The 17,615-nt window shown below is 34.9% G+C and overlaps 3 protein-coding genes across 4 annotated transcripts in view; 2 read left to right on the forward strand and 1 right to left on the reverse strand.

The window, feature by feature from the left end:
* LOC125061943 (transmembrane protein 131 homolog) overlaps nt 1-1,749 on the forward strand; it is a 45,684-nt gene extending 43,935 nt beyond the window's left edge. For both annotated transcript variants that reach the window (XM_047667577.1, XM_047667578.1), the window contains exon 22: nt 214-1,749. In XM_047667577.1, coding sequence (XP_047523533.1) covers nt 214-422 — 209 coding nt within the window. In that variant the 3' untranslated portion in view covers nt 423-1,749. The remainder of the gene's footprint in view (nt 1-213) is intronic.
* A 3,650-nt stretch (nt 1,750-5,399) lies between these two features.
* LOC125061808 (thioredoxin-like protein 4A) lies at nt 5,400-6,873 on the reverse strand. Its single transcript, XM_047667410.1, has 3 exons — nt 6,690-6,873; nt 6,366-6,502; nt 5,400-5,762 (listed from the first exon to the last, which is right to left on the reverse strand). The coding sequence occupies exons 1-3, from the start codon at nt 6,765-6,767 to the stop codon at nt 5,549-5,551; spliced, it is 429 nt and encodes a 142-aa protein (XP_047523366.1). The 5' UTR covers nt 6,768-6,873; the 3' UTR covers nt 5,400-5,548.
* Nucleotides 6,874-12,498: 5,625 nt separating this feature from the next.
* On the forward strand, nt 12,499-15,616 carry LOC125061819. The gene is made up of 3 exons (XM_047667432.1): nt 12,499-12,684; nt 13,814-13,931; nt 15,121-15,616. Coding segments are annotated over exons 1-3 (345 nt in total). The 5' UTR covers nt 12,499-12,682; the 3' UTR covers nt 15,346-15,616.
* The last annotated feature ends 1,999 nt before the right edge of the window (nt 15,617-17,615 follow it).

Here is a 17,615-nt window from a genome sequence, read left to right on the forward strand (position 1 = left end):
ATTGTTAATATTATTTTCGACTTTCCAGTACTTTACACCACATAATGGTAACTTTTAGGTATAAAAAGTCACTGGGTGGTCACGAAACGTTTTACTATTGGGTACAGAAAAACGTTACGGCGCGTTACATGGGGGGAGAGGTGATCATTGCGTGACGTAATACTTGAACGCTCCCTAAGGTATATTGGTTTAACTGAGTATAAATATTTCCAGACGAGACCCCAACATACAACAATATTGGGTCCGTATGGGGGGCAAACAATGCTTGGTGTTGGGGTGGCGCCCCCATGCGTCCGCCCCCCGGCTTCGCCCAACAGGCCCCTCGACCTTATGACCCGTTCCGCTCTTTGGCTTCCATCTGGGCCCCTGCCCCCCACGATTGGCACATCAATCCCCCCAACGATGATGAGCAGAACAACTAAATTATCGTTTATAGTCAGTTATATCTAAGTAACTTGAAACTAACTAAAATGTTTAAACTAAACCTTTGCATAAACTTAAAGGGTAATCGCATTATTGATTGTACCCTAAAAATAAATCGTGCCCCAAATATAAAGAAAAAAATACTAATATTAGAAATGATAAAACCCCATTCAACCCCATTACACAGATTATGCAAAAAAAAAGTCCAAGCTGTCAAAACTTATTTTGACGTTACTAAGATATTAACTGCTATATACGATATTACGGTTATACGGCAATGTAAGATAAATGTAATTTTTAAGATAAGTAAAAAGGAAACGCAACCACTTTTTAAATTGCCATTATAATCGTGTACTTGTAAAATATAGCTTTATTTGTGGTTAAATCCAGAGAAAATTGATCACTGGTTGGTCATAGACAATACGTCAACAGATAGATTACAGAACTGTATGTCAAAATTTGTTTAAGAAAGACATTTTGGCAAACAAAGCATCGTTAAGTCGATCCATTCCAGCTGTCAAAACTTGACATTGACGTATTCAAAAGCATGAAGCTGTCAAGTTTCCGTAAGGTTTTAGTTTCAAGGAAAACGAAGAAAACAAGAGCAAGCTATATTTTACAAGGTAAGGTGACCTCGCTTTTACAATGGACTCTGATATTAAAGTTTATTAAATGTTGTAACAGAAGATGTGTTTGGTGATGTCTAGTCATGGTTTCACATCACCGGGCCATTATCAAATGTGAACAAACCGATGTAATGTCCGTTCTCGAATGAAGTTTGACAATTGACTAATGGAAATTGGCGGGAAATTACGGATTGGGAAATAAAAACTCATGTTTGAAATATTTTTACCGATAAATCGAATTGTTAAACGTATCTCGAAATTTTACCGCGAAACTTATTGACAGACAAGATGGCGGATTTTGATCAGCTGTGTATTTGTCAAGGTAATGTAAGTTATTATTTTTAAAGACGCGATTTAATGACTCTCAGAGACAATTAGTTTGTTAGGCACACGATAGATTTCATTGGTAAGAATCTTTAAACTTTGTTTTGCTTGTTAAATAACACTTTTAATCGGTCAGGTTGAATAGTTATTTTTACCGTCTGTTATAAATACCATTCGCAATTACTACGTGTCGTTTTCTTTAAGATTCGTAACTTTCTAGTCTTTTAGATAACTTCTTTCAAGAAACGGACATAAAAATACAGTATGAAATGACAAGTCATGTGTATTTTGTTCCATAGATACTGTTTTTGTAATTGAACAAACTTATTATTACAGATTGTATGTTACAACTAAAATAAACTTTGCTACAAATGAAGTTTTTTTAATGGCTCCACAGATAATGCTCATGGCGTGACCGTATTTCAAAACGTCAACAAGTCAAAAATTCATTGCAATTATTTGTCTGAAAAATTCTAAATTTAAAATATTTCTATTTTGACAATTCAAAACAAGAGATAATAAGTAATAACCTTCCCAAGGTCAATCTATGACCCTTTTGATTTAACCAAGACATTTAAAATTAATTTATATTTCATATATTCACAATTTAGAATTATATTTTTACAACTATTCCATTTCCGTCTAACGTGATAAAAGAGGATTTAAGGAACGTCCCTAGTTTGGTAATTTATTTTGATTGTACGCCATTTTGAAAACGTCGCTTGTTAAATTGGCGCCAATCATACATGATGGATTACGTCACGATTTCATATTCGATGGCGTAGTCTGTGACTTGTATACGTTTTGAAGTTCGAGCCTTATGGCCGATTTACATTATCTTAGTGTTTAGGAGAGTGCTTTAGGATAGTACTTTAGTTGAAACATGTAAACGCTACTTGCTTTAGTAAACGCTACGCTAAAGAACTTGCCTTTTAAGTTGTACTAAAGCACTCTCCTAAACACTAAGATAATGTAAATCGGCCTTTATACCTATTTGCACTAAAGATTGGGCAAAATTTAAGGTTCCTAATTTAGTTATTTAGGTTATTTTAGTTTTAATGTGTTTTTTTTGTTTTTTATTTTCTTACTGTCATAATGGATTTAGTGCAAATGGGCGTGTGTTAATGATACCATAACCAAAAGGCAAGATGTTTTAAACACTCGACAATTGTAATTGCGCCATTATTGCGTTGTCATATGTCTTGCGTTTACGGTAATGGAGATATAATGTTACTACGTAATAGATAAATAGGGAATGAAGACACCACAAGCAGGCATTTAACTTCATAGATTTTGATTTGGAGTCTACCCATTACATTGCCTTGTGCATGAAAATATCAGGCGCAAAAAAAGGCCAATATACGACGTTGGTGACTGAACGGTCAAACATAGTATATGGAAATACAATGAATACTTTGATTTGACAGTGTAATGGGGTGACTACTATCTGAAATTTGAATCAAAGCCGCAGTATTGGTTCCCAGTAGTTCGCCCATAGGCCCTTCCATTCCTATTTATCTATTATGTAACTCTACCATGTCAATGCGTCTGTGTCTGTATGAAAAATGTTGTTGATGGCTAGTGAGCCTTGAATAAAATGTTTACTCTGTTATAATTGCGTGAAAATTTCTAGCCAACTGTTTCCATAGACAACTTAGGTCTATTGCGTGTTTCTATCGTATTCGCGCGAATAGTGGTTACGTTACCAGGCCATAAAATTATATAAAAAAAAAAGTGGTTACGCGCCAAAACATTTTTCAGATTGACATTGACATTAACAATTAATCATATTAAATCTATGGTAGAGCCACTGTCTATTAACAATACTAATGTAACACGGATTTGGTGGAATTTGAGAGCTGCTTAGCCGATACTAGAATCTCAATTGGCGTATGGACTCAGGTAACCTGTATAACTTTAAGTTGTCATCGTGTGACGATCCTTTAGGCATTTAAGGTATTTTTACAAAGCATTTGCTAGTCGTGACTACCTGTCTCTTGAAGACTGAATAAATGTTTCTTTACGACGCTTCTTGTTTAATTTATTACATTTATAGACCAATATTTATCATAATCTGTTGAGAAGTTTTAAGAGAATGACAACCGCAATTAATAGTCTTTAATCCAAGAAGTCTTTAATAAAAGAATCTTGAATCACGATTTTATTATCGAAGGTTTTTCGAAATATGAAATTTAACTTTTAAAGAAGGCAATGGCGTTATTTTAGGTGTATGTATGTAGATATTGTAGCAAAACCTTTACGCTACGAACACTGATGACGTCATACCGCGCTAACGGAGTTAAAATAAAACTTCCCGACCTAAGCAACTGGGACCATGGGACCAGTCAATGGTTCGAGTTGAGGATTCGCCATTCGATGGGCGAGCAGCACCTTTCTTCCTCGCCGCTATCATCAGGCTTATTATGGGGTCATGCTACTGATGTCGAAACTATTTTTATCCTGCAGAAGAGGGCTATTCGTGCAATCTATAATTTAAAATGTAGGGAATCTCAGAGATAAATTCAAGGAAATTAATATACATTCCTATCCCTCGCAATATATTTGTGAAAATATTATGTATGTATACAAAAATAGTGATAAGTTTACTAGAATAGAACCCACGCATGTAGGTGATTAGTTAACGTGTCGTAGTTAAACGGTGATGTGTTCTGACAAGAACAGATCAAGAGTTAAAGAAACGGTCGTGTGTTCTGAAAAGAACAGTTGTCATCGTTGTCGTAAGACACGGTAATAGGTATGTACTGAAAACGTAGATAGAGTATAGAACTAGATGAGCTTCTAAAATAACAATTATAACTAAAGAGAGAAGGCATTAACGTGAAATACTTAAGTGCGAGCGAAACAGAGTATCAGTTTTTCTGTCTCTATTTGCGTATCGGGTTTTATTACACCGAGCCCTTGGTGGTAAACAAGTTTTCACCGCTTACTGATAAACCTGTGAAACCCAAGTCAAACCATATTTTAAGACTTTATCCTTATAAGAGGTGTATTTAAAGTGTCAGTCATTGTGAATTGTTGCATAATTGGCTGTAAAAGCTATAGTGAACGTAAAGAACCAAACATCTTTGATCGGTAAGTAGCTTATTTTGTCACGACTCAGTAACTTTGTTCAAGAATTATTCATTCGAATGTGTATTTTGGTCAATAATAAGCAATCTTTAATGAATTAAAACTGTAAATACGACATATTATGTCAATCATTCGCTATCTCACACGCTGTACGCTGATGCCTAGTCTATACCATAGTCCGTGTACGACTGAAAAGGACAGTTTATAAACGTTTTCGTAAGATAAGTACGATAATGTGTTCTGAAAATAACAGTTCATTAGCGTTATCGATAGCGATATCGAAGTGTTCTGAGAAGAACCCTAAGGCCTAAATCATCAAATTTACTATAGTTCTTGAATGTAATAATGGCAGTTTTTGTTTAAATAACATTATTTCTTATTACAAAATATTTTTTTTACATGAGAAACTTAATACGAACGAGATACACGTCGCCTTCATCCTAATGTTAGTCTACTAGGCTCATTCTGAGATGTAGGTACCTATCTTTAATGCCCTTTTAAATTGGTTAAAGACGATAATATTACGAATATTAGACGGATTGATAAAATAATTGCACACTCTCGTGCTTAATAGACTACTTCATATAATTTGAACGCGGTTTCGACATGATTACATAGTTAACTTGCTCGACGAGAATTGCGTTTAGTGTTTGGTTTTTTTATATAAGCTACTACGGAGTTATTTAAATTTTTAAAAATTAAGATACACATAGTAGTTTAATCATCATAATTTGTTAGTCTGTGTTAATTTTTTTTATCTAAATAGTACTTTACTTTTGTATACTCTACTGATTGTTAGCTATTGGTCTGAATCTGTCTCAACAGGGCAAGAACAGAGACAACAGAACAGACAAACAAGCCCTTCAATTAAAATGAATTTTATTTAAACATGAAGATAGTTTAAGAAAATAAGGATTGTTAAGATAAAAGACAAAATTGTTTCCATATTCTTTATGAAGTCTTGAAACAAATTTTATAAAGACCGGTCTCAATTTCTTTTGACACATATCTTAGATCAAAAGTCACCATTCACATCCAAACATTGGAAAGTCAAAGATATAATCCAAAATAAATACAATAAATTCTCAATATCTATATTTAGTTGAATAGTCCTTTGGTGAGACTACTAAACCACGGCCTTTCCTGGCCCCTCTGTATACTGTCTCTATAATATCTATCATTTCTTGCTTATCTTCTAATGTCCAATTGATTTTGTTATTATTACCCGTTCCAAGATCAATCATTATGTGTTTGTTTCTGAAGAAAAACATCACTGTGCAGGGGTCGTACAATTCGTACCTGTAAATTAAAAAAAATGAAATTTGATGTGTTTCAATAACACATTATGAAACTGATAAAGGTTTTCTAATATACGGTATCTTACTGAAATAAATGACATATTATAATATTTACAAACACCTACAATCAGGGCCGTCTTAAACTAGGCTGGGGCCATTGGGGACACAAGAATTTGGGGCCCTTTTGGAAAGTAAAAAAAGCTAATTACCTATAATAAAAAAAAATTAGTTCATAATCAAATACAGTATGATATATTATGTCATTAATGATATTAGAATGCTGCTGGTTTTTTGGTTACGATTACAATAACGGTTTCATTCGAGATTTCTGTTGAGTCTTCTATTATATCCTTATTAATTAGTACAGTAGCAATAGGCGCAGTGAACGATATAATGGCGTAGTATATGCCTTGTAAATACCTTCTGATAAGATTACTGATTTGTGAAAAAAGTGTAATGTGCCCGTTAAAAATGTTTTGAGAATAAATGTGAGAGAAATTGTCGGTCCTTCGGGGCCCCCTGAGACTGGCCCTGGGCACGGTCCCCGTGTGCCCTTATGGTGAAGACGGTATTGCCTACAATGTGTGCAAATAATAATACTTACATTTTATTGAAATCAGGGACTTCTGTGATGTCTACAAGGTAAATTACAGCGAAATTCTTTACTTTTTCTGCAATACTGTATAACACTTCATCCATTTTCATGCAGGTTGGGTCCCAGTCATGACCAAACCGTATCACCTAAAAACAAAAATTGATATATAATAATTAATTGATTTCGCAAATCTCTTACATTTTGGTTCTTTATAGTATCAAAATTTAAATGTAAATACAATATATGTATATATATATATGTATTTGTAGGCATACAATGTTTTTTCACGGATTTCAGTACGGGAAGTTGCGTTAGCATAAAAATTTTGCTTACCACAACACGATCTTCTTCCGAAAGAATGGCTTGATCGACTTGCCAGCCATTATGCAAATGTCCCAACATATAACTCATAGTGAATGTTTTTAAATAAATACGTTTGAATTAATAACAACAAAAATATTCAGTATAAAGCGTACAGCTTAAAACAAAATAGGGCAAAATTCTATAACTAAAAATATTTTCGTGAATTATTTTTGTGAATTGATGGTAATTGTCATTTGTCAACTTAGTAGTCATATATTTTAAAAAGTGTATCGTGTGACGTTGACGGAGTTCCACAATGACACAATGACTTTGACTTTAAAATCAATAAACATGAAATAATCTGTAAAATTTTTAATTTTAAGGAAGTACAAGTTAACCGCTTCAAAACGTTTGATAAGCACTTTTAAGCTTAATTAAAATCATAATACTAACAACTATGTAAAACCACGACACAAGACAGTTTTAGGTGGATTTTATACTTTACAGCTGCTAATATATTAATGGAAATATTGTGTACAAAAATGTATTTATACAATCTAATGACAAAACCAACATAGTACATACTTACATACATTTGCAGCATAATACCTGTATTTATATTTAAATATAGCCGTATTTTTAACGTTGACGCAAAAGGGAGAGTTCTAAGTTTGACGTAAGTACCTATATAATATATGCTTGTCATTGGTATCGTAAATTCGAAATAAATTATCTACTGTCGAAGGTCATCAGCCCTTTTTCTTAGCTACAGTAGAAATCTTGGATGACGGGTATTTATTTTCTAGCATGTTTTAACATTTGGAACTCATTTATACTGACCACTGAACTACTCTGATGGGTCTTTTAATTATTACAGAAAGTTGTTAAAATGCCTGATTCAACACATAGGCGGTAACATCTAGATTTAACTTGCAAGGGCTTCATTTAATCAAGACCTAAGAACCCCTATAGTTTCATTCACACATTTATGCTATTATAATTCTAAGTACAGTCAAAGATATTATATAAACGTTTTTTTTTGGGACCGGAGGCAAATGAGCCGGTTACTTGCAGTGCTAGCAGAAACACCAGGTTGCAAGTATGCTACTGAACTTTTAGGTAGCCTTTCGTCCCTCCTTAGCCTTGAAGACAAGCCCACGTTTCGGAAATAGGTACGCAAGGCGTGTCTTAAAAATTTCTGAAGCCAAGTAGAAATGGGGATATCGCATTGCCTTCTCCTTAATGAAAAAGTGCGTGCGTACAAAGTACACGTCATGTCAGAAGTGAAACTTCTTTGGCAAACTAATTTTTTTAAACTCTTGTTCATATTTATACAAATCTAAAAATTTCCGAGACTTAGAGGGAGGGAAAAAGGAAGAAAGGTTAGGAATTTAATGAATTAATTGTCATTAAAATATTAAAAGAGTAAAAAATTAATACAAATGATAAATTTAATTTTTTAAATTTATTTCTTCGATAATAAAAACACATGGCATTTTAATTTACAATTCTTCATTTGAGATTTCAATAAATCTTTACGAAATTTTAATTTTAAAAATAGAATTTCTATATGGTAATTCGCCCTTCTCTCTCTCTCAATCGTTCTCTCCCTTTTCTTCGACAAAAACGCGTCACAGCTTCGTGACGTATCCGTAAAAATTTTACCCTCATGCGCCTAAAGAAGTTTCACTTCAAAAATCGTTTGATATATGTATATATATGACATACACGAGTGTTTAACTGGTCAAGTTTACGACTCGATCGATCAAACTCCGTACTAATAGATTCTTTGTTTGGTCAGGAAATACATCCTGAAGAATCAGCTCGTTTCGCGCCTAAAGATAAATGAAATATACGTAGAGAATTTGAGGTCGTGAAATGGCTTTGGAACCTACAGGGTCTTGCTATATTACAAATTGTCTGTGGATATTTTCAGATTTTGTAGGACAAGGTTTTCAGTCATTTAAATTGATGAGAGTGAAATTTTACGATGCGCGCGCACCGTGACACAAAATTAACAGAATGAAGTTGCCCACGGAAGATGCTACGGCATTGGACATAATTTAAAAACAACATTCGAATAATAATAGAATTTATGTTACACAATGTAAGAGAATAATAATAAATATTTATTTATTTAATTTTTCAAATGTAAACTGAACTTTATTAACTATAATGACTCCTTTTCCAGTCTTTAGTTATTTAATTGTAATTAATTATTTGCATCCATCAAAAACTATTTTTAATAATGCCAAAGAAGTATAACTTACGCGCCTACATAAGTACACGCACCCTTTTTTATTATATACGACTTATGTTATCTGTTGCATTACAAAATAAATAAACAGACCCTTATTCACCCTTATGCGTATAACGAATTCCTCTTTGTTTTTAAAATCATGTAAATTTCACTATCGATTTAAAACTTAATTCAATAACAATAAACATCATATAAACCTATCCTATGCTGAAACGGAAAATATTCTTGAGCAACAGTAGTTTAATTATAAAATGTAAGTGTAATCATCGCTGTAGAATGATAACCTCGTATGTCCAGAGAACCAAACATTGCAGGAAACGAAAAAAATGTTTAATTACGTCAGTGTTCGTTTAAATATTATTATGTGTCCATAGTTTTGGATGGTAAAAACGACTTATTTATTAATAACATAAGTCCTTAGGGTGCGTACAGACTATGTAACATATTATATAACTTGTGTTTTATAACTCGTCCACATTATGTACCTAACCTTGTTATTCAACATTATAACATAAAACAATACTGTACACATTAGAATAACAATGCAATATAACAATGTTATATAACCATTTTAAATAACAAAAGAAAAACAAAAAAACGTAAATACTGGGTTCGTCCTAGCATACATATCAATAACATGTTATTATAACATGTTTTATAACATTCAGTGTTCACATTATCTGAAACATGTTGTATAGCAATGTTGTATAACATGTTATGTTATATAGTCTGTACGCACCTTTACTTCATGATTATACCAGTTAAATGACATAAGAGTCTAAGAATAAAAAGTACCTAAATGGTTTTTTGACATACGAGGTTATCCTCCTACAGTGACGTTATGTAGAAATTATTACGTCAAGTACCGTTGATATGTCAAGTGGATGAGCGTAGCTGACCCCGACACAGGGATTCTTGGGGGCTAGTGCACTTTTTTCAGTAAACATCTTTTTTTATTATGTATAAAAAAATTGTTCTTTTCTTCCTTATGTTAAGTGATTTAAAAATGTTGAAGACAAAGTTGGGAATCTTTAGTTTCTGTACATGCCATTGTTGCCGGCTTTTAGCGCAATGGAGATATTCTCGTATAATAAATTAATAAATGCTAATTATAATAAATATCTAGTGCTATGTTAATGATGAAGAGAGTGCCTGCGTCTGTCTATACTCTCGGAGCATAACTCCTAGTCAGGTAATTACCAGGCTTATAAAACTAAAAAGCCTGAGTCAGCAAAATGTACAGACTTAGCTAGTACAGGCAAAAAAACAAGGTGATTTTTATATGTTTAAAAGTCTCTAAATATAACACTTTTTATTCATGGCCTTATCATCGCACTATCCCTAACATTAGGGCCCGGTATTGGCCCTTGCGCTACCTACATGGAGTCCAGTCCTGGGTGGCTTCCTCTCAAATGTACAGCCTTGACTCGTACAGGCAAAGAAACAAGGCGATTTTTTAATATATTTAAAGACTTTTTAATCACGGCCCTATCATCGCACTATTACTAATATTAGGGCCCGGTATTGGCCCTTGCGCTATCTACATGGAGTCCAGTCCCGGGTGGCTTCTTCTCAAATGTACAGCCTTGACTCGTACAGGCAAAAAACAAGGTGATTTTTTAATATGTTTAAAAGTCTTTAAATATAACACTTTTTAATCACGGCCCTATCATCGCACTATCACTAACATTAGGGCCCGGTATTGGCCCTTGCGCTACCTACATGGAGTCCAGTCCCGGGTGGCATCCTCTCAAATGTACAGCCTTGACTCGTACAGGCAAAAAACAAGGTGATTATTTAATATATTTAAAAGTCTTTAAATATAACACTTTTCAATCACTGCCCTATTATCGCACTATCACTAACATAAGGGGCCATCATGGGCCCTTTCTACCTAAAGAGAGTCCGGTCCCGGGTGGCTTCATCTCAACTGTACAGCCTTGACTCGTACAGGCAAAAAACAAGGTGATTATTTAATATATTTAAAAGTCTTTAAATATAACACTTTTTAATCATGGCCATATCAACGCACTATCACTAATATTAGGGCCCGGTATTGGCTCTTGCGCTACCTACATGGAGTCCAGTCCCGGGTGGCATCCTCTCAAATGTACAGCCTTGACTCGTACAGGCAAAAAACAAGGTGATTATTTAATATATTTAAAAGTCTTTAAATATAACACTTTTCAATCACTGCCCTATTATCGCACTATCACTAACATAAGGGGCCATCATGGGCCCTTTCTACCTAAAGAGAGTCCGGTCCCGGGTGGCTTCATCTCAACTGTACAGCCTTGACTCGTACAGGCAAAAAACAAGGTGATTATTTAATATATTTAAAAGTCTTTAAATATAACACTTTTTAATCATGGCCATATCAACGCACTATCACTAATATTAGGGCCCGGTATTGGCTCTTGCGCTACCTACATGGAGTCCAGTCCCGGGTGGCATCCTCTCAAATGTACAGCCTTGACTCGTACAGGCAAAAAACAAGGTGATTATTTAATATATTTAAAAGTCTTTAAATATAACACTTTTCAATCACTGCCCTATTATCGCACTGTCACTAATATTAGGGCCCGGCATGAGCCCTTACCTAATCGGAGTCCAGTCCTGGGTGGCTTCCTCACAAATGTACAGCCTTGACTCGTACAGGCAAAGAAAAAAGGTGATTTTTGAATATGTTTAAAAGTCTCTAAATATAACACTTTTTAATCACGACCCTATCAACGCACTATCACTAATATTAGGGCCCGGCATGAGCCCTTACCTAATCGGAGTCCAGTCCTGGGTGGCTTCCTCACAAATGTACAGCCTTGGCTCGTACAGGCAAAAAACAAGGTGATTTTTAATATGTTTAAAAGTCTCTAAATATAACACTTTTTAATCACGGCTCTATCATCGCACTATCACTAATATTAGGGCCCAGCATTGGACATTGCGCTACCTCAATGGAGTCCAGTCCCGGGTGGCTACCTCTCAAATGTACAGCCTTGACTCGTACAGGCAAAAAACAAGGTGATTTTTTAATATATTTAAAAGTCTTTAAATATAACACTTTTTAAGCACGGCCCTATTATCGCACTATCACTAACATTAGGGGCCTTCATGGGCCCTTTCTACCTAAAGAGAGTACGGTCCCGGGTGGCTTCCTCTCAAATGTACAGCCTTGATTCGTACGGGCATAGAAACAAGGTGATTTTTTAATATGTTTAAAAGTCTTTAAATATAACACTTTTTAATCACGGCCCTATCATCGCACATTCACTAACATTAGGGGCCTTCATGGGCCCTTTCTACCTAAAGAGAGTTCTAGTTCTAGTTCACTATCACTAATATTAGGACCCGGCATGAGCCCTTACCTAATCGGAGTCCAGTCCTGGGTGGCTCCCTCTCAAATGTATATATAGTATATATATATATACTGTATATATGTATGTATATATTATATATCTTGTACAGACTTTGTACGATTTAGGTAATGTGACATCATGTTCTATCCGCATTTATCGAATTTTGTTTACACACCATTCGAGTTTGTTTATAAATTCGGCCTCGAGGGAACTTGGCAGAACGCCATTGTAAGCCAAACAAATTTCTCGCTGAAAAAAAGCGATGAATTACTCAGTTTGCCTGATTTGCATAAATGGGTAGGTCGCTTCGCGCGTTGCATTATGTCATAATAAGGGATTATTGTGTTTAACACGTGTGTGTATCTGTGTTCTAGTGTGTAATTGCTGTGGAAACTGTACCAAAATAGATGTAAGTATTGATTCCCTTCATGTTTAAGCGTTGAGATTAAAAATAGCATTGCTCATATACTTTAAATCTTAAACGCTTTCGTTTAATGCTTATTTTCATTTGTAGTTTTTCTTTAACAAAGGGTAATTCAATTTCAACTAAAACTGATAAATCACATATAATAGGTAAAAAGCAAATGAGTAGGTACTTTAAATTTGTAAGGCGTAGATTTTCTGTATAAGTTTAAAAAATCAGTGGCGCTACAACCTTTTTAGGTCAGGGCCTCAGATTTCTGTAACTCTAATAGGCAATCATTTGTCAATCTAATAGGCAGTGTGCCTGAGACACGCCGCCGAATTTTTGGGTCTAATGCAAGTTTTACTCATAATGTTTTCCTTCACCATTCGAGCGAATGTTAAATGCGCATAAATGTCCATTGGTACACAGCCGGGGATCGAACCTACGACCTCAGGGATGAGAGTCGCTAAGCTAAGGCTAACACTGCTCATAAGTTTTTTCTACTAATTGAAAACGGATAAATAGAAAACTAAAATGAATTTAAAAGGTCCGTGTGGGAGTGTACCTTTAATGCATTTCCTCGCTGTATTGTGATCTTCGTTGAGCTAGGAAAGCACCAGCTCTTGGGTCATCGGTACTGTGAGGCGTCAACTTAAATCTTGAATTATTATTAGTAAAATTATGTTTCTATTCCATTAGAGTTTAACTATTACAAATAATAAATTTAAGAAATGTATTGAAGAAAAGCTGTGTAAAAAGGTTTACTATAAAGTTAACGATTATCTAGTTGATACAAGGGCCTGGGACTAGTTCTAGACAGGCTACTTCTAATAATTCATTTGTTTTAAAATAAGTGTTGTTTGATGAATTGCTATTTTAAAAGAGTACCGAGAGTGTTTTTCTCTCGGCCTACACCCTCTGTCTTCTTTGCCAATGAGTAGGGAGGTCTACCGTTTCAAATTTAATGACGTGGAATAAGTGATGTTCCATAACAAATATATTTTTATTTTTAAATAAAAGCCTTATAATATTCAGGTAGCATGTTTGCGAATGATATTCATGACTGTTGATCTAATAACTTAATTGGCGTAGTTCAAAGACTCTGATGTTTAAAAAATCCAACGTTTTTTAGGAGTATGGAGGCTGTTTACCCTGCTGCAGCATCAGCGCTTACACGCGGCAGGCGACGCAAACGCACCGAGCCACGACAGAGACATCGCACTATGCCTGTCACATTTGCTGAAATTAAGGTGAGTCGACATATAAAGTTCCACAGTTGGCCTTGACATGAGGTTGTACCTATATATTTATCAAATAAGAGGCAAACGAGGACATTGGCAAGTGCGTGCCGGCCTTTCAAGAATCGGTATGATCTTTTCTTGAAGGATCCTAAGTCGAATTGGTTCGGAAATAGTTCTAGCAGCAGGTTCCACATAGTGGTGGTGCGCGGCAAACTGCCTTTAAACGATCAGCCTTGCGATTCTGTAACTCACTTTTCGAACTGATAAGGAGGAAGCTTGTAGTTTATTGTTTATCGAAATGCCAAATCATATAATGATTGCTTCACTACTGATTTTAGCGCGACCGCCGCTGCTAAAACCGCTGTGTGAATTCGAAAAGTGAGTTACAGAATCGCAAGGCTGTTGTGGAACGAGGGTTCGTGATAGGGATGGTATTTTATATTCTGCCTTGACGTCCGATGATGAACAGTTAGTCCGAACAACTCCACTGAACACTCTCCATGGTATCTGTCCAATTAACTCGTATGGTGAAGAATAACATCATGAGGAAACCGGCATGCCTAAGAGTCGACGGCGTGTGTAACTTGCCTATTAGAAAAATGCATGTATTACAGTAAATGTAAAAGTTATTTATTGGAATGTCAGTCGGCTGAATTGGGATTTTTTAAATATTGTTATAATTGTTTTCCGGGATTAAAACTTTTTAGGTTTTTGAATTTTTACACGCTTTATATTAGCTTCACCTGTATGTATGTATGTAACCGACTCCTTCGGACTCGATTTTGACCCACTTTTAACGGACAGATTTAATTCAAACTTTGCGCACCTGTCAAAGATCGATGACAATGCAATAATCTGAAAAAAAATGTAACTAAAAAATAAAAAAATTAATAATAGTTTAAAAAAACTGGTAGCGTGGGGCGCTCTGTGCCATATTTTTCGTCTATCGAGCAACCCACGCTTTTTTACAATAATACCAGTATTTTTTGTTCATTACCATTTTCAGCCTAAATTAGGAATTATTTTTCACTTTTTAGTTTGATGTGCTTTAAAAGCGTGTTTTTTAGTTTTTTTTAACTATTATATATTCTGTATTAAACTCAGAGTTATATGAATAAATGATTTTGACTTGATTCACACTCTCAAGTCACTAAACCAACACTGTTAACTGCTGCTAACAGCTTCTATTTATTTCCAGGAAGTTGATGAGGACAAGGAAGACGACCAGATCCCAATGACAGCATCCAACATATCAATCACAAGCGTTGAGGAGCGACGTCGAAAACCGGATCTTCTAGATGATACACTCGGAAGGCAGTTCACAGAATTTCGCAACCGAAGAACGCGAAGACGCCGAGACATCATCCACGAACCTGATGAGATAGAGGATCACGAACCCAGCGAACAAAGTGAACCCACATAGATGATCAAAGTGAACATCACACTATGATGCTTTTCTTTTTAGCATATGTTTATAGACCTCCTGGACAGAAGATGTGGGTCTGTTTTTCTTCAATTAACTTTAGTGTTAATTGCACATAGATATGCGTGCTAAAGCACGAAGTTGCTGTTGTGGTATCTTCTTATACAACCCTTTAAAAAAAATCGGTTGTCTGTAAAGTCGGTTTACTGACGATAGTTGAACGTGACAACGTCATAAGAAAATACTGATGGAATGGTTGCATTCAAAAGAAAATTTTGATTTTATTTATTTGATAGATATTTTAAAATATCTATCAAATAAATTAATGAATTGATCAAGTTACATTTATTTGTACGCATAAATACAATTATGTCAATGTTTTAACGAACGAACGCTGCCAAACGCGGAGGCCGATTGTGCCTCTTTGTCGCTCGTTCCGCGCTCTCGCTTGCACTTCAAGCCTTAAATGGAACGCCTCAGAGATAACACCGCATGAGTCATGTTTTTCGTGAGTCCATCGAATTATAAGACGTTGTCACATTAAAAATACTTAGTTAAATATCCATCATTTGAACCGCTCGCGCCACTCAAGGAGCTGCTCTAGTGTCTTCTAATGGAGAGGCAATAACTGTGTAGTGTGTGGGTTCCGTCAATATTTTTTTTATATATGACCGAATAAATTTTTCTTTCTTAATGTTTAAAACGTTTTTACAAATAAAATTATAGTGGGTAACATATTCTCTGATTTAAAGAAAACACTTTTTACCGGATTGAAGTTATGTTGTGACCACGCACGCTGTAAAGGACGCGAAACGTCGGAATTTTTTTTAATTATGTAAAATTATTATAAGTTTATAATAATAAACTTAGTGTACCGGTAAAAAACTGTTTTCTTTAAATGTATAAAAGTTATGTTAATGAACGACAATACTATATTCTCTGATGTTATTATAATAATTGTCTTAAACATTTGAAATCACAAAAAACTAGCAACCATTTTGTTGCAAATTACACAGTTGATTATATTCGATAGAATCCGACGTTAGAATTAGTGATTTTGGGTGATTTTCCCTCAAGTTAAGAGGGAATCAAGATGTCCTGGAGAATTTTTAGGGTACTTATAACTTTTAAATGCACGATTCTATAGGTTTAATTTATATTAAGCCTATGGGGCTGTTAAAGTATTACTTAAGCACTAAAGGGGTAAGGGGGGGTCTTTGATTTTCTTATTTGGTGATTACGTCAACGGTAATTACTTTTTTACACATATTACCCACACATTGTCTATGCTTGAAAACGAAATGCATTTCGTGGATTCTTACAAAAAATGAATACGTTTATGTACTATTATTTTTGAGAGCTTTTCTTACTTTTGCTGACAAGAGGAAGGGGGGGGGGGATAAAGTATTTGAAGAGAACATTCTGTCGGAGTTGGAATCTTCATTTGTTAAAATTCCTTTTGAGACTTGGAGGTGGCTAATGTGACTACAATGCATGTTATAATATATTTATTATATATCAACAAATGTTGATTAGGTTTAAGGAACTTTTGTAATTTAATTTATTAATAAACAATAGAAAAATAATGAAGATTTTTTATAAATTAAATGGGTAATAAAAATATTACCATAGCATATAATGTTAAAAAGAATTGTCCATAAACATATTCATAGTTTCGTAAACATAAAATAAAAAGCCTTTATTCGAGTACCTTTTTTTTATGTAACAGGGGGCAAACGGGCAGGAGGCTCACCTGATGTTAAGTGATACCGCCGCCCATGGACACTCTCAATGCCAGAGGGTTCGCGAGTGCGTTGCCAGCCTTTCAAGAATTGGTACGCTCTTTTCTTGAAGGACCCTAAGTCGAATTGGTTCGGAAATACTTCAGTGGGCAGCTGGTTCCACAAAGTGGTGGTGCGCGGCAAAAACTGCCTTGAAAAACGCTCAGTTGTGGAACGGCGGACGTCGAGGTGATACGGGTGGAATTTCGTACTCTGCCTCGACGTCCGATGACGAAACTCAGCTGCATGTATTAATCCGAACAACTCCTCTGAACACTCTCCATAAACAACACTAAATTCAAATTCATATTCAAAAATCATTTAATCATATTATGGGTAACACATTGTACTCTTATGATCGTTAAAAAAAATGTATATGAAATGCTTCTAACTTTACATTTAGTGCCAGTTCTCAAATCAAGGTCGTAGAACGGAAGAAAAGAACTGGCAATAAACTCTCCGCCACTCTTTTTAATCGCCATGTTATTT

Source organism: Pieris napi, chromosome 24 (assembly GCF_905475465.1).
Source record: "Pieris napi chromosome 24, ilPieNapi1.2, whole genome shotgun sequence".
In the NCBI taxonomy this organism is placed as follows: Eukaryota; Metazoa; Arthropoda; class Insecta; order Lepidoptera; family Pieridae; genus Pieris; species Pieris napi.

Excerpts from the sequence above, each read along its gene's own strand:
- LOC125061808 (XM_047667410.1), bottom strand. The coding sequence starts at position 6,767 with ATGAGTTATATGTTGGGACATTTGCATAATGGCTGGCAAGTCGATCAA. Across the intron at positions 6,503-6,689 it reads CGGAAGAAGATCGTGTTGTG|GTGATACGGTTTGGTCATGA; the intron begins GTAAGCAAAATT and ends TTTTGTTTTTAG. Across the intron at positions 5,763-6,365 it reads GTCCCTGATTTCAATAAAAT|GTACGAATTGTACGACCCCT; the intron begins GTAAGTATTATT and ends TTTAATTTACAG.
- LOC125061819 (XM_047667432.1), top strand. Across the intron at positions 13,932-15,120 it reads TCACATTTGCTGAAATTAAG|GAAGTTGATGAGGACAAGGA; the intron begins GTGAGTCGACAT and ends ATTTATTTCCAG.